Here is an 18,770-nt window from a genome sequence, read left to right on the forward strand (position 1 = left end):
ATATAATATATATTATTATTCCTTTTAATATTCACATATTGTTTATATTGTATTACTAATTGGCAATTGCCGCAAAACGAGAGTAGTGGGGTGGATAAACGGCAGATCGGGGATACAAAATTATATTTTACGATATTTTCATCGCATAGGTACAACAAACCGGACTTGAATGGATGTAACTTTTAAGCCATCCAACCAATATACTTTCGAGTTCCTTCGTTGACATCTGCACAATATTTCTGATCGATTGATACCTTATACGACCTTATATGTTCAGCCGTTTGTCCTGTAGAGCGGGGCCGATGGATTAGCACAAATTAGGACGGTTTTTCAATGGTCGTACAATTCTGGCTCCTGCAGTTAATGTAGGTACGTAAGTACGTTAGTGTGTACTCGTTTTTTTTTTTTTTTACTTAGCTTCGCACTATTACCGTCACGCTGTGTACCTGTTTCAAATATACTGAAAAATACGTTGAATAAATATTTTTAATTTATCTTTAATTCAGAACTCCCACCCCCCCCCCCCCACCAACCCAGAAAAACATTGAAATTCCACCACTGGCCCTAGTAGGTACATTTTAATTAAGTGAACTTATTTTTTGGATTGTTTTGAATCGGCGCTAATTATTTTAATGGAAATGTCTCTTTTGATCAATTTTTTTAAAAAAATATACCTATAGTAGGTACCTATAGAATATATTTGCGTGTTATTTATAAAACTGTTGATTAAAGTGGGAATGAAACGATTCACTATCAGTCTATGGGGTGACTGCCTCATGCAAAAGTGGGGGTGGGTATCCCAATGACTCCAGTCTCCGTCTCCAAGACCTAGACGGCTAGGACTATATAGTTTATAATTTATACTCGCATATAGTCACATATGACCTGCGTTTAAAATGCATGAAAAGATAAGTGTAAATGTGAACAATTGGTGTGCGGGTACTTGGGTTTCTTTTTGAGGAAGTTGCTTCATAGAAAAAAAAAGTTCACGCCACTGTTGACAATAATTGTTATTAGTAGTAGCTACGACGTAATCTTTCCATCATGCATATCCACATTTTCGGTGTAAACAATAGCTTTTGTAACATCTCCATCGGTTTTCGGTAAAATAATATTTAAATTTATCCAAAACTAAAATTTTTTAGCATTTTTACTTTCTATAAATTACATGGTACCTACTGACAGTTTTACAATATATTAAGTACTTACTAAAATATTATAGAATACCTAAATGTCATAATTTTCAAAAAACTTTCGATAGTACCTACAATACATTTTTTAAATTTTGTTTTTAACAATAAACATATTTTATAAATACGGGTTTGGGATTTGGACGCCGCATCCCTTAGCCCCCCCCCCCCCCTGGAACCAACCTCATTGAACCGTGAAATAATGATAATCTTCTTGTACTATTATACCAGCTATCGTTACCTAAAAAAATATAATCTACAAATAATTTATAATTATTATAAAAAAACCACGAACTAAGATAAATTAAGATATACTAAGGTATCTTAGTTTGTGTATAAAAAAAAAAATATGATAAACGATAAGCGACGGCGATAACAACGACCTGACACCTGTCCTGCGTCCTACGAACTCGTATACGGTCCTTTTAGAAGTTTGAAGACACAGTCGACTTATAAATATTATTAACATCAACATAGACACATGAATAACAAACACTAAATTACTTTACTTATAAAAGCCTACGATGACAACGGATATTATTATTATAAATATAAAATATATTTTTGGTCGGTCGTCAACTTAAAATACACGGGGTGGGCGGATTCTACCGTTGGCATTCTGTGGGACCGCGGGGGTTGGTCGCACTGAGAGCCATTCGTAATGAATATTCCTCCCGAGTCCCGAGACCGTCCCGTCACCCGTGGAACGGAGAGATAGAGAAGTGACGGAGTGTAAACGCTCGTTGGGTATATAGAAGGAAATACCGAAAAAATAAGAATAAAAAACCTACTCGCATATTATATTATATTCGGTCGTTGTACCTGCGACGGATATGCGATCGGAAATAGCGAAGACGTCGTCCGCCGATCGTCGTTGACTGAAAAACAATAACAATAATAAACGAAAAACGAACAAAAACAGCAGTACTATATTATTATTATTATATTTTTATCTACAGCGTTCCCGGCTCGTCGCATAATCTCGTAGGTAAAACTCGAGTTACTGTCGGATGTGAGAGCGCGCGCTGTGTGTGTGTGTGCGTGCGTGTGTGCGCGAGTATTGTACGTGCGTGCGCGTGTGTGTGTGCGTTTCGGTTATTGTTTGGAGTAGGTATTACAATAATATTATATAGTCGGTGCACCTCGTCCGTTCGTCTCTCCGCCGCCGCCACCGTTTCGACATCGCCACAACGATAATATTCTTGAGGTTATCACCGCCGGCCGACGTATCTTCGCACGGTCGACCGTCGAGAATTGCACACGACACGCCGCCCGGGCAACTACTAGGATCTCGCCGTCTCCGCCGCAGAGGACACCACAGGGTAAGTCGTCCGTTTGTCGTCCTGCGCCTCCCCCAGGGCTAGGTACGACTACTACAGCTCTCGCCTTCCCCTGAGCCGCCCCTGACGGAACGTCGTCGTCTCCTCCCCCTCGCGACCACGTCCTTATCTGGGTGTCCGTCGTCCTCAAGACATGTACGCCGCCACTGTTTTTTTCGTGAACCCCTTAGAGATACGTGCCCGGGTGTTGTTATATTGTTACAGTAATGTCCACTCGACCCTGCCTAGGAACAGATGTTCGGTTCTCACAAAGATTTCAATGACACAATATTATAGTTCCTCTGATACTTGATAGTCTATGTGATTGACTTATTTAGTATGTCTAAAGCTACAGAAAAGAAAAATTCTACTCATCTATGGTGTGCTCATAGAGAGGTACAACCTATACCTATCTGTTGACTGTAATGTTTCTCTTATTGATGTTGCTCAATAAATTTAACTGTCTAGGTCCTTTACTCTAACTTCTACATATTTTAATTAGGTAGGTACCTTATAGGTGCATTATACACTATATTGTATACAGTGTACAAGTCGATACACTACCTGTCTTATAAATGCTACAAATTAAATAAGTTTGCTAATTCATTAATTTTATCTTACGTGTTTCCTAGGTGCCTACCTTATACCTATGAAATTGTTAGATACTTGATACAATTTGAAAAAAATCTAACATTCCATTAATATACCTATTGTGTACCTACCTACATCGTAGAGAAGCTTTAAAAAATATAAATATTCATTATCTAACCATTAAAATCCAATTGCCTATGATATTTATTGCTCTGTTTAATGTGTGACTTAATTTTTATACATAGGTATTTAAAAAAATTAATTGCCAAAATGTGTTTATTACATTGTAACAAATTGTTAATTTTATTCATCTAAAAATCTCTACGTAATAATGAGGCATAACAATATTCGAGACAATATTCTTATGACTGATGTGTGGTGATCATAATGACAATTTCATATTACTTGATAGGTTCTTGGTAGGTACCTAGTTTTAAATCAGCAATCATTACCTAATTTATCTTATTTTGTTCATTGAAATACTTTACCACCATGTCTACCTTGTGTGAAACTTACCAATTTCCACTGATAATTATTTATTTTTTTCAAAAAGTTGAGTTCTTGTCTTCTCATATTATATAATGTTAACTATTTGTATTTCTCAGTTCTGGATGTATATAGACCTTCAAAAATTTAGTTCTGATTAATGTCACGTAGGTACTTATATCAGTATTAGTTATGTGGTTATGTAAAATTATAAGATTTATAACACGTAGATACCATAATATAAAAGGTACCTATGTTTCCAATAAATATTAGATATGTCGTCCTTGTACCTTTATAATACTAATGTAGTTATATTGATTTTTAATTAATGGCTAACACACAATAATGTTTGAACATGTAGATTGAATTAATACAATTTTATATTTCATTATGCTTGTAATTTTTTGTTTATAACTACTTATAAATGTACCACCATTACCTACCTACTTTATTTAAACATTTTCTCTCATTAATTTAAAAAAAATTTGCAACTTGAACTACTTACCCTTTTTCTATTTGAGCCATGAGGCATTGTCATTACTTCCACCCTGCCCCATATTGTTTATTTTATATTACCTAATAAAATTGACACTCTTTGTTCTCCCTCAGGGTTGGTAGCACAATTAAAAAAGGCTTATCGCTAGTTATCTCTGTCTAGACTGATTTTGTGTTGTTTTGATGACTTTCCGGTCTATTACCTATACTCTGTCTCCAAAGAAAATAATCAGTCTGCCGATAGATTTTTGTCAGGGATACGCATCCCCCCCCCCACCATCAACGATCCTGTGTTAGCATGATCATGTGGTTCTTGATGTACCAATTGAATGAATTGCATCATTTGTGATGCGCTAAAAATGATTGTTCTCTTTTGAGACAGTGTATATGTATTGCAACTCACCTTCATCTTCCTCCTTCTGGCCCAGAATGTTTTCCATCAACTAGAACTTCCCACAATTTATGCTATGTTATTTACACTGTTCATTTTATACAGAACACTATTATTTTTGAAATCATTATAACTACAATTTACAATTCATCTAACTATACGTATGTAGGTACTCAGAATAAAATAATTCTTAAAACTTACTACTTGCATTTGTAACTTTTTAAGTAATGATTTTTATTGTTATGTAAATTATTAAATGTTACACAAAAAAGATAGGTACAATTTTAGTTTAACACACTTTTATTAAAATGGCAAGACATGAGAATGTTACTAAGTTTAATTACTTAACTCTTATTCATAAATAATACACCTGTTCTGTATTTGTTAAGTAAATCAAATTATTCAAATTAATTTAAATAATAAATATATTATGTATAAGACAGTAGGTATACAGAACTAATCATTTAGGTATACATAGTTACTTAAATCATTATGTTTCTATAGTTGATTTTATGTATTTTTAATTTTGTTTTTTTTTCCAGGGAGTTGACATTTTTATCACAACCATCTCTATAAATCAAGTACGTACTTGAGTCTTCAGGCTTTGAAATTCTTCCATGATGGAATGGAAGAGCAATGTTCCAGAAGGGTATATATATATTTATAAAATCAATATAATATAAATCTTTAGTTTTGTATAATACCTATATTTATTTACTTTTTTTGTGTGCAGGAAAATAAATAAAACTTCAGGTTCTCAAAATAGAAGACCTTCTGGTGGCGGAAATAAAAAAGCGAACGATACTGTTGAATATTTTGGGTAAGTACTTTTACAGGCTGTACCTAACAGGAAGACCTGACAAATAAAAATAAAAATTGATACTAGTAAAACGTATGACAAAAATTATGAAAATTGTATGGATAATAATTAATTTAAGAAATGTACTAATATCCAGAAATTCCCAAAAAGTAATGACTAAAAACGTTCATCTAAAATATTCTGAAATATGCATAACTAAATTTTTGATATATTAGGAGTTACATAAAAACAATTTTTTCCATGTAGGTAATTCAAATTTTACCTTTATTCCTATTTATTTTTCTTCATATTATTATTTATTATTATATGTATAGTAAGTATGGATAGAATATAAAAATTTAATCTAATTTACAGCATTTTATTAAAATTTATATTTCTAAATACACTTCTAAATTTTTTCCCGTGAAATTATGTCTTCTATCACTTAATATGTGTTTTAGTTGTGAAAACATGCATTCTACATTGACACTTGTTATTGAATATTGCTTGTAACAGCTTATAATAGCTGGATCTATTTTTAAATTGACGTCGGTTCCATTTGATGAAGTATTGTATTGTTTTATAATATTGTATCTAGGATTTTTATCAAATAGTGTTTTAAATTGTTCATATAGTATTTGTCCATTTTCGTTTTCAATTTGCTCAAATTCATCTCGTATTTTTTCTACAATATCTTTTTGATAATTTAGAGTTAAATTTTGCTTTTCGAGTTGTGGAATGGAATCTGGTTAATTTGATAAATTGGACCAAATGAATTCTAAATCGGATCTGGTACATAAGTCATAGTATAATATCATCCTTATGTTTATTACACCGTATTAAATTAAATTTAAAAGTCCAGTGAAAATGATAAGTAACACGGCGATTACAAATTATGGTTGCCATTTTGTCACTCATCCCGGAATCCCGGCCTGTCATTAAGTTTGTCCAGGCAATAGAAGCTGAGAGAAAATTAAAGTATACTAGCCTATTTTTTTTATAGATATAGTTCCTGGTGACATAATGTTGTACCTACTAGTTATTCTTATTTCAAATATAAACTAAAATATTGGTTCTACAATAATCTTTACATCCAGGGAAATAATTAAATTATTTGTATAATAAGTTAAAAATTATTATTCATATAATATTATATATTCTATTCTTTTTATCCTTTTTTTTTTTTTCAAAATTCATTCAAGCGAAAAGTATAAATATTAGTAATAAGTCATAACAATAGTTACAGATTTATAACTGGTTTCTATAAGTTTTGGAACACCTAATGAAAAGATACAATTGCACAAGAATCCGGTCTTGAGTTATGACGTTTCAAATTAATTTACTCCAAAAAAATATTGATATTGTAAAAAATGAACTCTACTTGACTTAGATAAACGTTTTTTCCATCAAAATTTGTCTAAATATTAGCTTTACAAATTTGCTATTTTTAATTTTAAAATGTTTATTTCATTATTAAAAATAAAAAATGTTATACCGAGACTGTACTTATAGTGCAATTGTTTAAAAATTATGTACCGAAAAAAAAATTTAAATATTTATTAGAAGAAAAATATTGAGCAACCAATCTTTATCAAAAATTTTGTTTATATATTTCTCCAATGACTACAAATTATGTTTGAAAAATAAACAGTGAAAAATGTATAATTATGAAGTTTTTAAATTGAAATGCAACATTACAAACATTTACCGGGACAGCTAGTTATATATATTTATATATTCTACAGTATAATCTAGTACAGTGCTTCTCAAATTTTTTTATCATCAGGCTCCCTAAATTTAATGTAAAACTGCCAAGGCCCCCTTAATCAAAATTATTAATATTTTTTTCTAAATTAGGTATATACTAAAATAACATGTACTATTTTACACAGATAAATTATTAAAATGTATAGTAAATTAATATTTTAATATACTTTTGAAAAATAATAATAATAGTGTTAAAATTTAACTCTTTAAAACTTTTTTCATAAATGCTTAAAGTCTAAAGAAAATAAGCACTGATATAGGAAGACCATATAAATCTATCAACCATTCAGCATATAGATATGTTTCTATCCCCAAGATCTCTGTTAATATATAGTAATATATAGGTAATAGCATTGATTTTATAATATACTATAAATACTATGAATATATAGTACCTACCCACATTAGTTATTTTTATTTTAAAATTATAAACAAATTATTTTATAAATGTTTTTTTTCAATTAAATATTTACATAAATAAAATGTTCATAAAATTTTTCAATGTTAATATAAACTTTATTTTTATATTATATAAGGTAATATTTTTGATTGCCGTCAATCAATAGGTTTTTAAAAAGTATAAAGTTTCTTGAACAATTTAAGACAATTCCAACATTTTATATTAAGTATACTTATATGTTTATTGATAAATCCCCTCCTTTATAATATATACATTTGATTTTTATAATGGCAACTTATATTTTTAATTATATAGTCTGAAACTTAATACTTTTCTAAAAATGTGTTTCTATAATGTATAATATAATATAATGAACAGATGGATAACTTTTTATTATTATGCATTTCAATTTTAGAAATATTAGTTTTAAAAATTTGATTCTATCAGATCATAATTAATTTTTATGTCAAATACCAAAGTATTAAAAAAAAATCTATAAATAATTTTATAAATATACCTACCTTTAAAAATGAAACTTCTTTGTTTTTGAACTAGGTAACAGTTTTTCTAATTTAAATCAAAAAAATTGATAATCCTAATTGTATTACCTATACCTTTTATTTATGAATAGGCTCTAAACACAAAAGTTATTCTTAAACCATGATTAATTCTTTATTATGATGTATAAATTATATGATGTAGGTTAGTAAAACCACATAATATTTGGCTATGTGACAATTTTACAAAAATGTGTCAAAGGTTTTAAATTAAAGAATCTAGAATTTAGATATAATATTACTAATATTTAAAAAAAAAAAAGATAATAAATGAAATGAAAATCATATTAATGTTATATTATTTTACTATACCTATATTTAAAGTATTAATAAATCCTTTTTTGGTTACATTATTATTTTATTTTAAACTTAATTTGATTATCTGATAACATGGTAAAATTGAATTTGTATTGATTTGTTTCTAACAATTAGAAAACTATACATTTAAATTGAGAGCTTTTACTATATTATTTTTTAGTGCTACACAAAAACCTAAATCCAAGCGTAAGCCCAAGAAAGAGAGCAAGATGATCAATATTGAAGAATTTGTATGTACCTATGGCACTGGTAATAATATTGTTAGTTCAGAGCCAATTAAAGCTGCTGCAACATTCCGTAAGTTTAGAATATACTGTAGTAAAATTGTATAGCTATGTCTATGTGTAATAAATACTAAACATTATATTATTTTATAGCTGTTACTACAAATGCTTGGGCACGCAAAAAAGGGTCAGAACTGTTTGCCAAAGCTAAAGATGATAATGAGGAAGAAAAAATGTTAAAAATGGCAATTGCTGAAAGTATTAAAAGTGCCGAAGAACATTCTCGAACCAAAGATTCCTCGTGGTAAATATAATTGAAATGTCATAAAATTTTCTTTCTTTTTTTTACATAAAACTTATTAATTTCAGGAAAAATGACCAAGAAAATGCTATTGGTTCTGATGACTTGATGTTCCAAAAAAAACATAATTCCCAAAACAAAAAGAATTCCAGAGGATCTAAGGAATCTAGATCCATAAATTGTTGGAATAACAGTTCATTTGCTAAAGAATCAGATGATTATGGTTTTGCGTCTGAACACAACAAAACTAATAAAAGCCCTAAAGTTGGGATACTCTGGGAAGATGATTCCAAGAACAATAGGTCCAAAGAACGAAAAGACATTAAAAGCAAGTCAAAACACATTCAAAAAGACAAACCTAAAGAAAATAAACCATCACCTACTGACAGCCCTCTTAAGCCAGAAAAAAAACTTAGGCAGAGGGGTGACTGGAAGGAAACATTCATCAAAGACAACTATCAACCAGAAAGAAATGTGAGATCAAATGATATTGATGATCAAAGACCTCAACCTCAAGCCCATGATTGGAGCGTTCTTACATCTGGTTGGAACAAACCCGAAGAAAAAAAAGATGAAAAAAAGCCGTCCAACATGTGGAATGGTGATGTAGGTGTCAATGTGTCCAAAAATAAATGGGAAGCTTCCAACTGGTCTTCAGAGCCTGTTAAAACAGAATCCGTAGATATTTGGAGCAGTGATCGCCCCAAAAGTAATTCAGTTGTTTGGAATGACCCAGTTGAAGCCAAAGATGATGGTATTGATGAAAAACTCATTCAGTCTGAACGGAAAGAAATTAAGCCTAACGTGTATGGCTTTACTGATTCTTGGGGACCGATGAGTACTCAAATTAAAGAACCTCCCAAACCTATTGAAAGTCCTAAGTTTGTTGAAAAAAAACCACTACCGGCTCCAGATTTCAATAGGTACCTTTTGGAAGCTCTTAGTCAGAGTTCGCCATATAATGTGCCACCACACACAGAACCCCAAATATCTCAGACAAATACTGATAGTCTGTATTCCAACATGGAATCTGTCCTTCCAAAAACCTCTAGTTCGGTGTTAGAAACTAATAACTCGCCAGAGTTCCTTTCCAACTTACACTTTTTGGCCAACATGACCCAAATATGTGATAGGCTGGGTCTCAACAATAAACAATTACTTTCAGACTTGCCAGTCGGTGCAACTAGTAGTGGTGTTGAACCTGATTTACTTCAACAACCACCTACGTTGAATCAAATACAGCAGAATCTGAACTGGAACCAAAAGGCTACCCAGAAGGTGTATCAACCGTTCCAGCCTGTGCTACAACAGCAATCAGATTTTATGTTGCCTAACCAGTTGCTGCAATCTCAACAGCAACAACACCACCAGCAGCAGCAGCAGCAGCAGCAGCAGCAGCAGCATCAACAACAGCAGCAGCAGCAGCAGCAACAGCAGCAGACATCGTTTATGCCTGCTAATTCAAACAATTTCAATCTTACTGGCAACAGTGCGTTTCCAGCATTAAACTTAGATCTTAACCCCCAATTCAATAATCTCATATATCCTAACCCATTAGTGCCACCACCTAATGGTCTGTACCCCTATCAACATCAGACTAACATCGAAAGGTTAGCCAATCTATCGCTAGGGCAGGATAAAATGAATTTTCCCATGTATAATTTGGTCCAGGACAAACAGACACGACTAAATGACTCTTCATTTAATTCTGTCCGAGAACCAATGAAACAGTCCAAACCAGTGCAGCCGAATGTGTTCATGCCCAACACACTGCCCAACTCGTACAACTTCAACATCGATCCATCCCCTCCATTGTTTCCTGCCAATCTGTTTTATGCACAGATGCCTCAAGATGTGAACTATATGCAACCTAACCAGCAGCAGTTCCACAACTTCAAAGAGCAAAACATGCAACACATGTTTGGCAACCAGAAACTGGAGCATCAGGTTCTCAGAGACAAGATGTTGAATGTGGGCAATCCATATTTAAAAGATTAATAAATATGTAGTCTTATCACAAAACGTAATATTAATACGTCATCTAGTCAATGGAAATACTTAGGTTTTGATACCTCGGTAGCATTGAACCCCAAGTATTGTGTAAGGTACAGTGTTTTATTTTTGCTTCGATTTTTTCCCACCAATTTCTCCTAGTGTGTGATTTTTTTTTTGGCAATAAATACTTTCAACCCATCTTGCTTTGATATTCGTATCGAATATCAATTGGGTATAAAAAGAATAGTGCAAATGTTTTTTTTCTTTTTATTGTAAATTTATATTTATCATTGAGTAACCAGTGTACATTATAACGAATTATTCGGTAAGGACTTTAGAACCATTGTACGAGTTTATTATTCTCATTATTATTAATACATTTTAAACGACACATAGTTATTGAGCCGTATTTTAATGTTTATTAATAAGTATAGTTATTAGTTTGCTAACAGCAGTAGCAAACCATCAAAAAACGTCAAGCAATAAAAGTTTGTTGACACTTCATAACTACCCATGAATGGTCATTCACTCACTGGTTTCAATTTGTAACCTTAAAGGTCTTACCTGGAATAATTTATTGACCAAACAAAAACAACAAATTCAGTTGAAAAAAAAATGTTTATATTATGAGTAGTGATATTAGCATAAATAAGCATTGATTAAAGTATACTTAAGGGGATGTTACAGTGACATTTGTTGTCTCCGTCTTACAATTGCGTAACATAGCAACTTTTACGCTCAAAAGAACACATTTATCTCCGTTAGTTTAAAAATTAGAGCGAATTGACCTCTTATAAAATTTAAAGGTAAGACTATTATCTATACATTGACAGGCCTTTTATTATATTTTAATTTTAAAGCAAATTATGAGTATTTTAAGATGTACAAACAGTTTACAATTTTAAAATACGCATAACTCGCTTTAAAATTAAAATACAATAAAAAGCCTATGTCAATGTATAGATAAGTCTTACCTTTACATTTTATAATAGGTCAATTTTCTCTAATTTTTAAACTAACGAAGATAAACGTGTTCTGCCGAGCGTAAAATTTGTTGTGTTATGCACTTGTAAAACAGAGACAACAAATGTCACTGTAACGTTCCCTTAATCAATGGTTGTGTCACATGTACTTTGAACTGTTCTATACACCAGCGGTTCCCAAACTTTTTAAGTTCACGCCACCCTAAAAATTAAAAAAAATAATTGCGCCTCCTATAAAAAATTAAATTACAAATTTATAGTATTTAAATATACAAACACTTTTATTTTTATGAAAATATAAGTTAACAGTAAATATTATTAAACTTCAATTAAAAGTATTACAAAATACAATGCGTATTAATATTTAAACTTAATGTGAACAATGTGCTTGTTTTCTGTTTAATAATTCTTCAAAATTAGGTAGCAATGTTGTGACAGCCACACGCATTTCTTTTTCAATATTAAGTTTTGATCGATATTTTATAAGCTGTTCATTTATATTTTCAGAAATATCATGAATTCGCCGACTTATTGTATTATTAGACAAGGGAATATTTTTAAGTTGGTTTGCAGCAGATTCCCCGATCATAGTAGAAACCATATCAATTGCTGATGGTAAAATGAGTTCTTCAGCAATTGTATGAGGTTTTTTACTCTGAGCAACACGAAATGCTACCTTATAAGAAGCTAAAAGTGCTTTGGTTGGAACACTTGTCTGTTTAATAAAACTGGTTGATTGTTTTTCTAATTGTTCACGTTGCCTTACAAAATAATCACGTTTTTTATTAATTAACGATCCATGATTAGTTTCAAAATGACGCTTTAATTTATTTGGAATCATACTATCGGCAGCTAATACTTTTAAACAAATAACACATTTCGGACGTTCTTCGTTGTCTATTTTAATGTAAGTAAAACCAAAGTCTAAATAACTATCATCGTATTTTCTGAACTTACGTTTATTTTCTTCTTTATTGTTGTCTTCATTTAAACGCTTGGTTGTACTCTTAATATTAAGAAATTTTTCCATTTTTCCAGAAAAGATATAAAACACGAGTTGATAATGCGCAATTCGAAAATGACGAATACACCTTACGTACGGTTCATTCACGACGACTACTGCTGCTATTGCCGTACAAATATATTAATATTGGTCATTACTTATTACAATTCTACACTATTAGGTAGGGTAGACGCAATAATATTCGGTTATCGATAATGCGATAATGCTGTAACGACATTTACGGAAATCACCGAATCAAGTATATTATTGTACGAATATAACGCGACTTTATATTAGTAATACCATTGATTTTATAATACATAGATAAGCAATTCTATAGAGTAATTTGGTTTATTATTATTTTTTTTCATCAGTATGAAATATTTGTTTGGAATAGTTATGACATTTCAACAAAATTATTGTTGATTCAAAAATATCAATATTTACCACGCGGCTCGCGCCTCCCCTGCCAAAAGCTTGCGCCTCCCAAGGGAGGCGCGCCTCACAGTTTGGGAACCGCTGCTATACACTATTTGGTTGTATCTGCCTTTAAGTACCTTATATCATATACAAATGTATAGTATTATGATCTAAGGGTTGTAAATGGAAACGGTCGACAATATATACAAGCTCCGAGGTGGATATTAATCCAGCAAAATAATACCTAATAATATCCTAATACCTACGGAGTAGATTGCCAGTTGCTTCGTTTATGTATATTATATACAATCGTATAAGCTACATAAAATTTCTAACAGGTATAGGTGGAGTGACAGGCTCATAATTTTGGTCACTTGACTTCAATACCATTCAGGTTCGGCTTATTATTTTTAAATAAATAAATCGGCGTTTTGCAAGTCTTAGGTCGCAAGTTTGCAACCAAAGGAGGACGAGTTGTGACTGATCGTTTTATCCGTGGAGACATTTCCTTTGTTGCGGAAAAATTTCCGATCAGCCCGTTGCCAATAAGGAGGGCAAAATTTAAAATTCCCAATAGTTTAAAAAAGCACCAGGAAAAACTAAATAAAAATTAAGAAATAACGGGAATGTTCACGCCAAATCGATTTTGGCTTTTGATGCGTTACCTGAAACAAATTATCGTAAATACATGAAATTCTCACCGATTACAAAAAACAACATCAAATGCCTTCAAAGTTGAAGAAATTAAGTGTTTAAAAAAAACACACACACACATCAGTGTAAAAACAATACGTTCTACAAACAATAGTTCTAAAAAATGTTTGATCAAAAAACTGTAATTATATATATATACAAAAATTCTAATTTTTATTATTCAACTATCATCCATACTCTATAGATAAAATAAATACACAAAAACTCTATACACAACAAAAACCTAATTCCATACAAACTGAATTTAATATGATTAAGTGGTATTACAAAATCGAATTGGACTACAGTCTAAGGTTATAACTTATAAATAATATGTACATAGTATAATTTTGGTCGAGTAGGTAAGATAATTTTAGTATATACTACAATAATAATATCAAATTTAAAATCATTTTCTATGAACACTTTGTGTATGTCTTTTACAGTCACGGCTGGTTGAGAACTTTTTTTTACACTGACCGCACTCGTATGGTCGTTCGCCTGTGTGCGTTCTATTATGTTTAACTAAACTTCCTTTTTCCGAAAATGATCGGCCACAAACGTCGCACGCATATGGTTTCTCCCCGGTGTGCGTTCTATTATGTGGAACCAAATGGTGTGCCTGCGAAAATGATTTTCCACAAACTTCGCACGCATATGGTTTCTCCCCGGTGTGCGTTCTAGTATGTGTAACCAAATGTTTTTTTTCCGAAAATGATCGGCTACAAACGGCGCACTCGTATGGTTTCTCCCCGGTGTGCGTTCTATTATGTGCAACTAAATGATGTTGCTGCGAAAATGATTTTCCACAAACATCGCACGCATATGGTTTCTCCCCGGTGTGCTTTCTTTGATGCCTAACTAAATGACATAGCTGGTGAAATGCTAGTCCACAAACATCGCACTCATATGTTTTCTCACCTGTGACGGTTAAGTCGCACTGGAGAGGAGTGTTTCCAGTGAGATCATTTTTGTCATTGTTAGACGTTGGATGCGTTCTTTTATGTCTAACCAATCTATATTTTTCCGAAAATGATCGGCCACAAACATCGCACTCATATGGTTTCTCACCGGTGTGCGTTCTTTTATGTTTAACTAAAGTTCCTTCTTCCGAAAATGATTTTCCACAAACATCGCATGCATATGGTTTCTCCCCGGTGTGCGTTCTTTGATGTCTAACTAAATGACTTTGCATCATAAATGCTAGTCCACAAACGTCGCACCCATATGGTTTCTCACCGGTGTGCGTTCTTCTATGTACAAGCAAATTAGATCTGTACGCAAACGTTTTAAAGCAAAAGTCGCACTGGAGAGGAGTGTTTCCAGTGAGAACATTTTTATCACTGTAGGCATCGTTAACTGTTTGATTACTATATTGGCCTAAATTCACACCTGTGTCGGTCATGGTGCGATATTCTGAAGTGTGATCTTCCAGAGAATCAAAAAGTTCTAATTTCTTATCGCCATCTTCGCCAATATAATTATTACTAACATATGTCTCCACTTCCGTGTCCACTGATTGAGGGGTATCGTTTTTTGAGTATTCTTTATCCGGCGTCTGTCGCTTACATTTATTCGATTTTCTCGGTGACATTACTTCATTACAATTTAGAACCTATAAAATATTAATTCAAAATATTCATAAGATATTTTTGAATTAGAATTTGAATATATGTATCATTTCAATCCTTAGCTATAAAAGTTTAACTTGTTATAAATTTTTTCTGCAAAACTAATTATTAAATTTTAAATTTGATACAATCTGTCAAAAATCAAACTTTAAATGCTCATAAAAAAAATTGTTCATATGTATTTTTAATATTTTTTAACTGCCTTAGTGCCATTGTAACAATTTATTAGGAATGTAAGGTATTACATTTTAAAGTTTTTTTGTCCCAACAAATAAAATTTTATTGATTTTAAAAAAATGTTGACAACTTAAAATGTCCGTAAGCAGCTCAAACCAAGTCAAAATATTTTGAAAACTTTATGCTGTTGAGAAAGTGTTAATATTGCTAAACATTCAGTGAAAATTTCATGTATCTACGGTAAGATTTTTTTTTTCATATATTTTGACAAAATTCAACAAAATATCGAACATATTTTCAGTTAGAAATTCATAAATGGTTTACTTTTCAAAGCTATCATTATAAATGCTGAAAGAAGAAAAATTTACCTACCTTAATAAAAAAAAAAAAGTTTACCGAAAAGGAACATTCATTTTTTATGAGTGTTTGAATTAAAATTTTTACGATATTGGATTTTCCTAGGTTAGGTTAGGTTAGGTTATTTTCATCAATCAATTTTTGATATTTTGTTGTAACATAAAAACGAATGAACCTAGTTTTCTAATAATATAAATACATAAGACATTGGATACCTTAGATTTTTTCTTCTTTTTCTTGGTGTTTTTTGGACTTATTAACCTAAAACAAAAATACAGTTATCAATTAAACAATAAAGTAAAATAATAAACATATAGTTCAATATTCTTATGCGTGGAAGGTAAAATACAAATTATAAACCTAGAAATATGGTCGTATTATAAATAAGAGTAACACAAGTTTTAATGTTAAATGGAATTTTATGAAGTGCGTAAGCTTTGTAGTTTTATTTTATAATTTATAATAATGAATAATAATTAATGCATGCAAATTACCAAGTTGACGAAGCAGAAATTTTATAGATTTCAAGACCAATAAAAAAAAAAAAAAAAGAAGAATAATAATTAAAACAGGTATTCAAATGTTTAGAGTAACCTGGGCTATAATGTATAGATAATATAAAATTATTTAAATACGTAAGGGGTTTGTACAGGTTGAAATACTTTATTATTATACCTTTTACTTGTACTTGGTGGAGATTCATTTGAAAAGTCAATATCAGGACAACAATCAACATCAACTAAACTAAAAACAAGATATTATGTAGTTATTTAATACTTATATTAAATAAAAATTATTAGTATAATAGTTGGAAAAAGTTTTTTAATACCTGTTACTCATTAAATTCACGTCATGTTCTAAGGAAGTTTCACAATTTCCGACTTCATCTTTATCTTCTTTCCTATAAATCAATAAAAATAGAATATTTAAATAACTGAAATTACTAGAATAAATATTATGAAGACAAATATTTACATTTTTGGAATAGCGCCTATTTTTAAAATCTTTCGTTCATTTTTAAAAGTAAAATGTTCTGGAGAAAAGTGTACACTACAAATTCGATGCCAGTCTTTAACAACTTCTTTAATACTTAAAGAGTCAATCCAAATTGATTGTATAGTTTCATTCTTTGGAAACCTATAACAATGTATGTCAAAAGTATAAACTTAAAATTATATTGTTATATAAAACAAAATTTTAATTTATGACTCACCGATGGAAACTGAAGTCTTTGTGTGTATTTGATGCACTACCACACAATATACAGCGATGGACCATGATTTTGTCTTACAGTTAATACGATACAAATTACAATTAATTAAGTACGCAATGTAATTTGAGTATTCCAATTTCCATTTTCCAAAGAAATCTCAGGAGAACATCTCAAATGTTTATCACGTTATGCCATGATAACATAATCATAATAACAAAAATGTTTGACAGCTGATAGCACAGATATCTATATAGTAAGGTGTATTGATAAGGTGTCGTCCCTTGTTTGAAAACTTGATTGAAAATTTTAATATAGAAAGTCGTCACCACCGGGAGCGCTGTATGTCCTAAAGAGGCCGATAAATGAACAGTTTTGTACATCAAAGCTATAGAAAATTGTAAATATATTATGATTAATTAAGGAATAAAATTCAAAATTTTTCATTGGATAATAATGACTTCTATGTTCTAAATTATTTATATGCATGTATTTAAATACTTTCTTTTAATCAAATACAGTTAATAATATTATTAAATATTGTCATTTTTAAATTTCCTATAAAAAAAAAATATATGAAAAATGTGAGAGTTAATCCACTACTAAATGATCATACATAATGCTTTCAAAGTGTTACAATTAACAAATAATAATTATATATTATTTATTAATATATGGATGTTAAATACAATTCATAATATGTTGATAATGAGGTTAATACTAGTAGCTTTTCATATTAACTATATGTGTTACCAAAATGCATATATTTTGTATACCTTTTTTTAAGCATTTATTACTCAGTTATACCTATCGCCATTGATTTTATAATAAATTTATAGTATTTAAAGTATATTATAAAATCAATGCTATTACCTATATATTATTATATATTATTAACAGAGATCTTGGGGATAGAAACATATCTATATGCAATATGCTAAATGGTTGATATATTTATATAGTTATCCTATCAGTGCTTATTTTCTATAAACTTTAAGCACAGAATATATATTCTGTGCTTTAAGCGTTTATGGAAAAAGTTTAAATACTTAAATTGTAATACTATTATTAATATTTTTCAAAAGTATATTAAAAAAATACATTAATTTACTATATGTTTTAATAATTTATCTGTGTGAAATTGTACATTTTGGAAAAAACAAAAAAACAATTTGAAAAAAAACAATTAATAATTTTGATTAAGAGGGCCTTGACAGTTTTACATCAAATTTAAGGAAAAAAAAAATTGGAAACGGTAGACAAAACCAAAACCGAAACCGAAATTCCCTAATACTGATATTGAAAAATTGAAACTAAAATCGAAAAAAATAGGAACTTACATACAAAATCAAAACAAAAACTGAAATTTTTTCAGACTCTGGAATAAATAAGTGATCATTATACATATTATATTAAAAATGTTAATAATTTAATATTGTGTATTATAGCTTTCTTAAAATAAC

The 18,770-nt window shown here is 30.5% G+C and overlaps 3 protein-coding genes across 3 annotated transcripts; 1 reads left to right on the forward strand and 2 right to left on the reverse strand.

The window, feature by feature from the left end:
* The first annotated feature begins 1,894 nt into the window (after positions 1-1,894).
* LOC132939269 (myb-like protein P) lies at positions 1,895-11,232 on the forward strand. The gene is made up of 6 exons (XM_061006350.1): positions 1,895-2,512; positions 5,015-5,121; positions 5,206-5,292; positions 8,474-8,610; positions 8,691-8,841; positions 8,907-11,232. Exons 2-6 carry the CDS (start codon positions 5,090-5,092, stop codon positions 10,834-10,836), a joined length of 2,337 nt encoding a protein of 778 aa, XP_060862333.1. The 5' UTR covers positions 1,895-2,512; positions 5,015-5,089; the 3' UTR covers positions 10,837-11,232.
* A 691-nt stretch (positions 11,233-11,923) lies between these two features.
* On the reverse strand, positions 11,924-12,846 carry LOC132938817 (protein FAM200B-like). Its single transcript, XM_061005825.1, has 2 exons — positions 12,345-12,846; positions 11,924-12,018 (listed from the first exon to the last, which is right to left on the reverse strand). Exons 1-2 carry the CDS (start codon positions 12,844-12,846, stop codon positions 11,924-11,926), a joined length of 597 nt encoding a protein of 198 aa, XP_060861808.1.
* Positions 12,847-14,089: 1,243 nt separating this feature from the next.
* Positions 14,090-17,500, reverse strand: LOC132939274 (zinc finger protein 391-like). The gene is made up of 6 exons (XM_061006359.1): positions 17,311-17,500; positions 17,073-17,234; positions 16,927-16,998; positions 16,773-16,841; positions 16,313-16,358; positions 14,090-15,547 (listed from the first exon to the last, which is right to left on the reverse strand). The coding sequence occupies exons 1-6, from the start codon at positions 17,373-17,375 to the stop codon at positions 14,342-14,344; spliced, it is 1,620 nt and encodes a 539-aa protein (XP_060862342.1). The 5' UTR covers positions 17,376-17,500; the 3' UTR covers positions 14,090-14,341.
* Between the last annotated feature and the right edge of the window lie 1,270 nt (positions 17,501-18,770).

Source organism: Metopolophium dirhodum, chromosome 2 (assembly GCF_019925205.1).
Source record: "Metopolophium dirhodum isolate CAU chromosome 2, ASM1992520v1, whole genome shotgun sequence".
In the NCBI taxonomy this organism is placed as follows: domain Eukaryota; kingdom Metazoa; phylum Arthropoda; class Insecta; order Hemiptera; family Aphididae; genus Metopolophium; species Metopolophium dirhodum.

Coding starts and splice junctions, on each gene's coding strand:
- LOC132939269 (XM_061006350.1), top strand. CDS start 5,090: ATGATGGAATGGAAGAGCAATGTTCCAGAAGG. Junction 5,122..5,205: donor AAGAGCAATGTTCCAGAAGG/GTATATATATAT, acceptor TTTTGTGTGCAG/GAAAATAAATAAAACTTCAG. Junction 8,611..8,690: donor TAAAGCTGCTGCAACATTCC/GTAAGTTTAGAA, acceptor ATTATTTTATAG/CTGTTACTACAAATGCTTGG.
- LOC132938817 (XM_061005825.1), bottom strand. CDS start 12,846: ATGGAAAAATTTCTTAATATTAAGAGTACAACCAAGCGTTTAAATGAA. Junction 12,019..12,344: donor CTTGTCTAATAATACAATAA/GTCGGCGAATTC, acceptor TTTAATTTTTAG/GGTGGCGTGAACTTAAAAAG.
- LOC132939274 (XM_061006359.1), bottom strand. CDS start 17,375: ATGGTCCATCGCTGTATATTGTGTGGTAGTGCATCAAATACACACAAA. Junction 17,235..17,310: donor AAAGACTTCAGTTTCCATCG/GTGAGTCATAAA, acceptor ACATTGTTATAG/GTTTCCAAAGAATGAAACTA. Junction 16,999..17,072: donor ATAGGCGCTATTCCAAAAAT/GTAAATATTTGT, acceptor ATTGATTTATAG/GAAAGAAGATAAAGATGAAG.